This window comes from Squalius cephalus, assembly GCF_949319135.1.
Source record: "Squalius cephalus genome assembly, chromosome: 23".
NCBI classification, from domain to species: Eukaryota; Metazoa; Chordata; class Actinopteri; order Cypriniformes; family Leuciscidae; genus Squalius; species Squalius cephalus.
Window position 1 is genome coordinate 83,944 of NC_137144.1, and position 10,365 is coordinate 94,308.

At 42.5% G+C, this 10,365-nt stretch overlaps 1 protein-coding gene across 1 annotated transcript; it reads right to left on the reverse strand.

Annotated features, from left to right (window-relative positions):
- Nucleotides 1-849: 849 nt before the first annotated feature.
- Nucleotides 850-5,783, reverse strand: LOC307151550 (uncharacterized protein). Its single transcript, XM_079859650.1, has 3 exons — nucleotides 5,610-5,783; nucleotides 2,836-2,939; nucleotides 850-2,484 (listed from the first exon to the last, which is right to left on the reverse strand). Exons 1-3 carry the CDS (start codon nucleotides 5,691-5,693, stop codon nucleotides 1,506-1,508), a joined length of 1,167 nt encoding a protein of 388 aa, XP_079715776.1. The 5' UTR covers nucleotides 5,694-5,783; the 3' UTR covers nucleotides 850-1,505.
- Nucleotides 5,784-10,365: the final 4,582 nt, after the last annotated feature.

A 10,365-nucleotide genomic window follows, 5' to 3' on the forward strand; every position in this document is an offset into this window, starting at 1 on the left:
TCTCATATGTCGGGTCACCTCAGAGACGGTGGCCCCCCTCCTGTTTATCATGTCTTTTGATCAAGTAAATGTTGGTCCTTGAAGAGGTGGAGCCCCTCTCTCCATGTGTATATGTTTACCAACTCTGTCAATAAACACTATCGGGTGACATAGCTCCGCCCCGTCAAGTATTGATTACATGCTTCCATGTGACTTGGATCTATTGCTTAGTAACCACTGACAGACTGTGATTGCTTCGAGTAATCACAGAGCTCAGCCACCAGGTGGTGCAGAGGAGCAGGCCATCTTTGCAAACCCCTTGACAAATCTCCTGTAGTAACTGGAGGTATTGGAAACCACATGCCCCAGGTACTTTACCTTCTCCGGGTCCATCGTCACCCCATCCCTGGAAACCACATATCAGTCAGTCTGTCTGTGTATCAGTCAGTCAGTCAGTCAGTGTATCGGTCAGTCTGTGTATCAGTCAGTCAGTGTATCGGTCAGTCTGTGTATCAGTCAGTCAGTGTATCGTTAAGTCAGTGTATCAGTCAGTCAGTGTATCGGTCAGTCAGTGTATCGGTCAGTCAGTCAGTGTATCGGTCAGTCAGTCTGTGTATCAGTCAGTTAGTGTATCGGTCAGTCAGTGTATCGGTCAGTCAGTCAGTGTATCGGTCAGTCAGTATATCGGTCAGTCAGTCTGTGTATCAGTCAGTCTGTGTATCAGTCAGTTAGTGTATCGGTCAGTCTGTGTATCGGTCAGTCAGTCAGTGTATCATTATTTATTACTGTTACTATTAGTTTTTTTGTCTGACAAATTAAAGCATTGATATTTACTGTACAACAAAATAAAGAAATGCACAGGAATGCTGTTTTGCTGCAGTTTAATGGTGATTACACAGAGGAGTATGGCAGTTCCAACAAGGTAGACACAAGAGGGGGACACACACCTGCTGCTTACACTATACAATAGCTTGCTATGTATTTAATTTAGTTTGTTCTTGGTAAGCTGTATATTAAGGTTATGCTTATTGAGGCTATATTAACTTTTTATTAACACGTAATATATATTTAATAATGACTTTATAAAGTATTATTAATTTTGTAGACATTTATCAGACACCTTTATCCAAGGTGACTTACAAGGTTTATCAAGCTGTAAAATGCTATAAAAAACATCAACAATACTACAACAAATTCAGCCACGGATAAGAGCAAACCCTGACCAACTTTATCCCTCCCTAATCCTGCAGTGCTTGGCCAATTATACGCTGCCCTTTGGGAACTCCTGGCCAAAGCTGTTTGACACAAGTCTCTGAGTCGCCTATAGTGGTGCACCTTCCCATCCGGGTGCTTTTAGAGTGTGTATTTTTTAGCCCTGCCAATTTCTGACTGACCAGACTGATTTTGTTCCACCAAGGCAGACAGACGGACTGAAACCAACTTAAGAGACTAAAAATAAACATTAAAAATTGAGCAAGTAAAAAAGAAAGCAAGAAAGCTCAGCTCATTTTTTCATCTCCTTTTCTTTAGCTCTCCACTTGGCACTCGATGCGCTGGTTGAGGCAGTTGTAGCAGTCTAGGTGTCTGCTTCGGCAGCTCTTACAGGCAAGTTCCCTGGCATTCTCGCATGGCAAGCACTCACTCTGAACTTTAGAGCAGTTGTCGCAGTACACCTTTTGGCACTTTAAGCAGTCATTTCTGTGTTTCAAGCAGTCCCTGCATTTCAACTGTTTCTCCTTGGGGATATTGTCGCAGGTGCACTTCCCTTTAAATTCTGTGCAGTCATTGCAGGTATTCTGGTAGTCAACAGACTTGCATTCCAGGCACTTCCTCATCCTGTCTTTGCAGTTGTTGCAGAAGGTCGTCTTGCTCAAGCATTCTGTGCAGGCGGTCACGGCTTTACAGTCGGGGCAGGACAGCTGCAGCTGGTAAGGGCACTTCTCGATGGTGAAGCCCAGGTTCCTCAGGTTAGAGAAACCTTTCTGGACCAGTGTCACGTCGTCCTTATTGAAGAGCTGGGTGTAGGTGAAGTACATGTGCACATTGTCCGCATTGCTCCACAGAGAGAAGGGTGTCTGAGACAGGGGCTCGTCGATCTTTCTACCGCATGTGTCACTGAAACATTGCTTCAGGCAGGGTGAGTTGGTGGTGTAGAAGACCACGCAGCCGCCGCCTTGCAGGGTCTGCTCTAGCTTCAACCCCAGCCACTCTGCCCCCGTCATGGGCTTGGGTTCCTGGCCTGGTGGCAGGTCCCATCCGTTTGTTGGATTCTTCAGGATTTTGAACTCGGAGCAGTCGGCGCTGGGATCCGGACGCACTGCTATGTAGTTGGCTCTCAATGGGGTATTGAAGTCCTGTACCAATTTGGTGACTCTAGGCTGCTGCTCGTTCCCCTTCTCCAGGTACTGGACTGGACTGTTACCCTTGCACTGGTCGGGGGTCAGTCCGATCATGAAGCTCATCTGGTCCAGGTGTCCAGGGTTGTCTACATTCTTAAGAAGGAAACTGAGAGAGAGAGAGAGAGAGAGAGAGAGAGAGAGAGAGAGAGAGAGAGAGAGAGAGAAGGCTTTAGTCCACAACAGTGACTCATCAGTATAAAAGTGGAGAAAAACATTCTGACCAACCATTTTGTCCCTACTCTCAAGAAATCAGTGAACTAACAAAGTACAGAATGCTGTGTAGTGATTTATTACTTGAAGTGAGAAACCTCAAAACCCTCTACAAATGCATTTACATTTTCCTTAATTTATTTAGGGGGATATTCAACTTTTTCCAACTTTACTTTTACATATACTGACCAATGTGTCCCTATCCCTGTGACCTTACTGAATGACTTGCATTTCTCTGAACACTTACTCCTTCACCAGTGTCCTCAGCACCTCTGGCTTGATTTGTTCAGCACTGCCAAGCCCAGTATGAAGCAGGAGCAGCACGGTTACCCAGCTGATATGCATCTTTAACTATAAAAAGAAAAAATATTGAGCCAAGATCATTGTATGAATAGAATTTTTGAAAATAAGAATTATTTCCTAATATCAGGCAATATTTTTTACATTTAAAGGGTAACTAAAGGTGTTTTGTGTGTGTGTTTCATGCTCCCATGTGTTGCTGTGGCACACGCTCTCTCAAAAAGATGTGAATATTCTGCCTGAATAAAGGACATTAAAAGTAAGAATAACATGTTGTTCTAATCATTCCAATACCTTCAAGCATTCTCTGACTAGCACAGAATATAGGAGAGAAAGTTCAAGCAAACATCAGGCCCCATTCTTCTCCCTCCCTTCTAACTGAAGGGAACAGAGTACCATAATGTATTTAAGGTAGTACTGATACCAGGACTTATTTGTGCTGCTTTTTGTCGGACGTGCATGTGTTCCATCGTTCCGTCAGAAAGCTCAGAACAATCGTTGAATTGGATGCCAATCATTATTAAACCAATCGGTTAAACCTAGGGGCGGGGCTGTAGTACTTAGGCCAGCGCCAGCAAAATGGTTGGTCAGAATTTGAAAGACATCAAAAGGAACAAACAGTCTAAACCGTCTCCAATTCCTCGCGCCCCGCTGACACGCCCAGTTGCTAATACCTAGAATATCAAAATCGACTGCTGGCGGTAGATCCTTTTCCTATTTAGCACCAAAACTTTGGAACAGTCTTCCTAACATTGTTCGGGAAGCAGACACACTCTGTCAGTTCAAATCTAGATTAAAGACACATCTCTTTGACATAGCATTCACATAATACATTATAGACTTCTATAATTCAATATTAGGCTGCATAGATTAGGTCAGCCGGAACCGGGAACACTTCCCATAAATCCTGATGTACTTGTTACATCATGAGAAGAATGGCATCTACGCTAATTTTAGTGTCTTTGTTTATCCCAAGGTTTTCCCGCAGCCTGCCGGATCCAGGCTGTATCCAGATCTGACGAAGGACCTTCGCCTGGACCCGATGTCAACGCAGTGCTGAAGTGCCAACTAGTCTCTCCCTATGGAGGATCCCTTTCCCACTCTACAGATAAAGCGTCGTCGGGAAAACTCAATTTGCGTATCTACCCCGAATTGATAAAATAAAATAAAATTCTGAATCAAAACTATAAGGAAACACCAGTAATTTGTTTAGGCTTGGTTTGTAGAGAATTCCAAACCTGCACACATATATTCAAACGCACATAACTATTGAACCCGTTCTTAATGCGCATGTGAACGCCATCAGCGTTTCTCAAAGGTTTGCGTTTAAAGTCTGTGTAGAGAGAATGGTGTCGTCTTAGCGGCCCCGTATTTAATAACATATGATCATTGCGACGGAAGCGAATCAATCAAATATAACTTTATTAAAGAACTGCTATAAAGCCAAAACAATCTTACGTTAAATTATACATTTATCTCTGTAAAGCTGCTTTGAGACAATCTACATTGTTAAAAGCGCTATATAAATGAAGATGACTTGACTTGACTTGACTTGATATGTGATATGGCGAATGATGGTAAAACAAAGATTCAAAACAGAAAGATATACGGAGATACGGAGATTACAGACGCAAACCAACTCAGTTGCAGCAAGGCAGACCTTAGCTGAGTACCTGCACTTTTTGTTGAGGATTTCACCAGTTCATCAAAGGATTGTCTGTACTACTGACATTGTTTGAGTTCTTTCAGTCAAACAGGATTTTTGAGTAAATGATCTGTTTCTAAACCTATCCTTGAGAATTAGGAGTAATTAACAGTACATAAGAGTCTCAGAAAAACTTGGTACTAAATACTATCTTAGCATATTCTTAAATTGTATCCTTAAGAAAAAATACTGTAAATTCCAATCAGGACTTTTTGCCTTCTGAAAGGAATAAAGCACCCAGGATCTATAAAAACTCCCTAGTGTAACACACATAGGACTAGTGAATTTGAGAATGCTGTGTAGTATAGTTTAGCTTTCTCTCACATATGCACACACAGCAAGAGACACACTTTCTGAACAGTAGTACACTCACACAGACTACAAAAACCAAAAACACACACATACAATGTGAGTACAAGGAGTGCTGTAGTTAAAATGCAAAATGTTTATACAGCATACAATATTTATTTTACAACGTCAACCCTTGATCTATTCTCATATACACACACACACACACATACACAGTCGCCTCCAGAATTGTTCACGTCCTTAATACAGTGTAACTGGTTATAGCAAAAAAAATGCACGTGTACATTCAGTATTTGTGAAAACAAGAAAATTATCAGTATTGGACATGACAAAAACATATCTGACCAAAATAATTGCATATCTTTCTAAATACACAGTGCTCAAAGTTATGCACACCCTGTAAAATGAAATGCAGTTATTTTGGACAGACATGTTTTTGCAATGTCTATTAGTCTGAATGTACACTTGTCTTTGCTAAAACCAACTTTCAGTGACATTACATCAAGGGTGTGAATAATTCTGGAAGCTACTGGATATATTTATTTATTTAAGACTTAAAGCACCTCTCGCCACCTGGCATCAGAGAGCTGTACAGAGCATTGCAACATTACTGTGTATTGTTTTTAAATGGCCAAAATGAAGCAAACAGAAGCACATTAGAAACGGCCACCATCAACCACTAATCTAAAGTGTTTCCACAAACTTACCTCTGTTCGGTGCTCCAAGTAAAACTCGTTTGACTGCAGCTCTAATGCACAGCGATCTTTCAATCCTTCTTTTATACTGTACATATCCCTACTTGGAACCAGTCCAAGAGACTTTGTCAACTGATAAGGGGAGAAGTTGTAGTTGTGTAGGCAGGGGCGCAGATAGGATTTTTTAACTGGGCGGGACCAAGCTGTCAGCAAATGATTTAAACTCAATTCGTTATTTTGCGTAATTTGGGCTTTAACTAGTGCTCAAGTAGGCTAGTTACTTTGCGTACTTTGGGCTAATGAAATATGCAATTTTGCATATATTTTCGGTAGATAGATCTGAACATATGATAAAGCCAGGTGCAAAATTATTTTTTCATTTTGTTTAGACACAAGAGGAAAAAAAAAAAAAGGAAAAAAAAGAGGGATTTCAGGATATATGCTTTCATTACCGAGGAAATCAAAATATAGGATACTGTCCATAGCCTTAAAAAAAAAAAAAAAATTTAAAATGTCACATAAATCAGGCCAGGAATGATTTAACAAATCCCTCTGAAAATATCTTCAGAATACTGCTAAGTGTATAACTGGAAAGTTTGGTGTTCATAGGTGCTACATAGGCTGAGATGTATCAACTGGAGAATGACAAAAAAACAAATTTTGAGAAAAAGGCGTTTAAAGATTTGTAATGTAAAAATTCTTATTTTTTTAGTGGAAATAACTATTTACAGACACAATATCTTATAAAATCATTAGCAACAACAATACAAACCACCTAAATCACATTAAAACTTATAACACAGCATTTATGGCCTTCAAATAAACAGAAAAACAGTCAAAAACACATTCTGGAAATGTCAGAGCACGTCACGTGATGCATCTGAACGAATCACGTTGCCAGAAATTGACATCAGCCAATGAGATTTTGGTTTAAAAGTTAAATACCCATTGTGCCTTCACGATTGGTCGCTGATAAAAAGGAAATTACCATATTTGGATCCGACAACATTGTACAGCGGAGAGAGAGCTTCACAACGGTATGTGTGACGACAGGGTGCAGACAGCGATCGCGGAGCAACATGTTGAACGCCAACTTTTGTAGAATTTAGTCGAAATCTACAGATGCAAATAGACAGTGTAGTAAAATAAAGACCTAAATGTGTATTTTGGTTTTATTTTTACCACAAGTCTGAAAGAAGACATGTTATTGAAGACAAATACCCCAAAATCTCAAAATTGACATGTGAAAAAAAAACTGTTTTTGCCTGCCGTGTCTCGCCTTAACAAATCTAATCTTCCACATCTGGGAAAGTCAACAGGCATAGGATACTTACATTGTTTGGTTTTTGAAAAAACGAGGTGATTGGTTTTTGTCTCTTCATTGCCTAGTTTATGTGGCATATGCAGTCGATTTTTTTCAGTTCAGAAAATCACAGACTCAGCTCAGTCATAAATGGTATATGATCACTATGGTTACCACTCCTACAGGCACGAGGTCCCACCTTTGTCGCCTCTGATCCTAGACCCTTCTAGCCAATCAGAGGCGAAAAAGGCGGGACCTTCCCCTGCCATCCTGGGAAAAAAAGATTCGCTCCCCGGGCGTCTCTCAGGAGTCGTAGTACACACACAGAGAGAGAGTGCAAACACTGGTTAATCGTCTGTTTTACCGATTTTTGTCGCCTTTCGTTGGGATAGTGAGGGCGGGGAACGGATCGGGTCACTGTGAATCTGGGGGGGTCAGATCGGGTCACTATGAATCTGGGGGGGGTCATGTCCCCCCGTCCCTAGTGCCATCTGCGCGCCTGTGTGTAGGTGGATATTTGTTTTAACTTGTGCAATGCATGGATTTTCCATGAACTGGGGGGTGTAAAAATTACATTAACATTGACCTTAACTGTGTGTGCATTTCACAATTTTATTTCTTTTTTGACATGTTCCATGTGTTCATATTTTAATTTATTCAAATTTTGCACTTGTGCTTGTAAGGCAGCGATGTGTATATACAGTGGATGTCGCTTATTAGCAACCCTGATAAAGACACACTTTCGGTTATTAGCAACATTTTTAAAGGAACCCAATCATGTCCAATTTTACATTTATTCATATATATATATATATATATATATATAATTGTGAAAGAGTGGTAGTGTGGTGCTGCTGTACACTGGTATTTTCTTGTCAGGAACTGGAACAACGACGTCACTGATTCAGGTGAATACTCATATACACATAACCAAACTTATTCTATTGCGTTTGTTTGCCCTGTACGGGCCACTAACTATCTCACTTCTCCCCTATCTATGCTACTGTGAGGCGATCAAGTTGTGACAGGCTTTGCCTGACAAGCGTCCTAATTCCCACAGGACAGGTAAACTGGGTTTGGGCTCCTTCTGATGGAGCTCACCAGTAATACAGGTAAGTAGAGGTTGGGGCTCCCTCTGGTGGAGTGAGCCAGCAACACAGGTGAGTTGAAGCTGAGGCTCCCTCTGATGTAGTGAGCCAGGAACACAGGCAAGTAGAGATACAAATGCCCCTGGATCCGGAACAAAGGTAAGTGGAGGATGGACTCCCCCTGGTGGAGTGCGCTGGTGACACAGGTGACAGATAGTGTTCACTGAAGACGGTCGCCAGGAGCACAGGTAGGTGGTGGTCGAGCTCCCTTAGATGAGTGACTTCCTAGAACACAGAGAAATAGAGAACAACACCACCCTCTGCAGGAGAGTGTCTGAGTGACCGCAAGGAAGTTCCCCCATGTACAACAGTGTTCCCGCTTGAGCCAGGTTCTAACAAAAACACGGATGGAGCTGAATCTTTCCTTAACAGCACTGACATGACATTTTGTTTTCCTTCCCAAGGTTGTATGAATGGTGTCACGTGTAATTCATAGTAATAAAGAATATTCCATACCACGGCTGTGTCACAGTTTATAAAAGTATCGCTGCTCCTGCAGCTTGTAATCCAACCGTGGTCAACTAGTCCTGGTCCTTAAATCACACTCGGCGTGTGATCGCTGCCCCTGCAGCTGGAAACCACGCATTGTTTTCTTTTCTTTTTACCAGTCCCGGTCATATAAATAACACGCTTGGAGTGTAAGCGCTGCTCCTGCAACTGGTAAACAAACGATATTAAGTATCGTGACTGCGCCACACAGGTACCTCAGCCAACCCCACGGGTCACTTAATATAAACGGTGTAGACAGTGATAAACAAAATACATGAATTAATTCTCGAACTGCAAAACAAAACCAACCAGTTCAAAAACAAAAGTCTATCTCAACAAGAGGGAAGACGCTCAACACTAGACTTTCAAAAACAGCTACGTTTGCAATGAAACATACTTACTATTTCTTCCCCAAACAGTGGAGTCTTACTTCTAGGCTTGCACAGGCAGGACAACACGGGCGGAGTTCCCCACAATCCTGATTGTTCTGCCCTGCTTCCTTTTAAACCGTTAATCCCGCCTATTCAGTCAAAACTGAGGTTTCTGGGTTGTGTAGTTTTTCATCCGTGACGCAATTTCTTAAAGGCGCCACTGTTCCTTCTTCACAGTATATATATATATATATATATATATATATATATATACACTGCTCAAAAAAATTAAAGGAACACTTTGAAAACACATCAGATCTCAATGGGGAAAAATATCATGCTGGATATCTATACTAATATGGACTGGGTAATGTGTAATGAACGAAAGGATGCCACATCGTTTGATGGAAATGAAAACGATCAACCTACAGAGGATTGAATTCAAAGACACCCCGGAAATCTAAGTGAAAAAATGATGCAGCAGGCTTGTCAATTTTGCTGAAATTTCATTGCAGCAATTTAAAATGGTACTCAGTAGTTTGTATGGCCTCCACGTGCTTGTATGCATGCCTGACAACATCGGGGCTCCTAATGAGACGACAGATGGTGTCCTGGGGTATTTCCTCCCAGATCTGGACCAGCGCATCACTGAGCTCCTGGACAGTCTGAGGTGCAACCAGGTGATGTCAGATGGACCGAAACACAATGTCCCAGAGGTGTTCTATTGGATGTAGGTCAGGTGAGCATGGTGGCCCTTCAATGGTATCATTCCTTCATCCTCCAGGAACTGCCTGCATGCTCTCGCCACATGAGGCCGGGCATTGTTGTGCACCAGGAGGAACCCAGGACCCACTGCACCAGCACAGGGTCTGACAATGGATCCAAGGATTTCATCCCGATACCTAATGGCAGTCAGGTGCCATAGTCTAGCCTGCAGAGGTCTGTGCGTCCCTCCATGGATATGCCTCCCCAGACCATCACTGACCCACCACCAAACCGGTCATGCTGAACGATGTTACAGGCAGCATAACATTCTCCACGGCTTCTCCAGACCCTTTCCTGTCTGTCACGTGCTCAGGGTGAACCTGCTCTCATTTGTGAAAACCACAGGGCACCAGTGGCGGACCTGCCAATTCTGTTGTTCAATGGGAAATGCCAATCGAGCTCCCTGGTGCTGGGCAGTGAGCACAGGGCCCACTAGAGGCCGTCGGGCCCTCAGGCCACCCTCATGAAGTCTGTTTCTGATTGTTTGGTCAGAGACATTCACACCAGTGGCCTGCTGGAGGTCATTTTGTAGGGTTCTGGCAGTGCTCATCATGTTCCTCCTCGCACAAAGGAGCAGATACCGGTCCTGCTGATGGGTTAAGGACCTTCTACGGCCCTGTCCAGCTCTCCTAGAGTAGCTGTCTGTCTTCATGGAATCTCCTCCATGCTCTTGAGACTGTGCTGGGAGACAC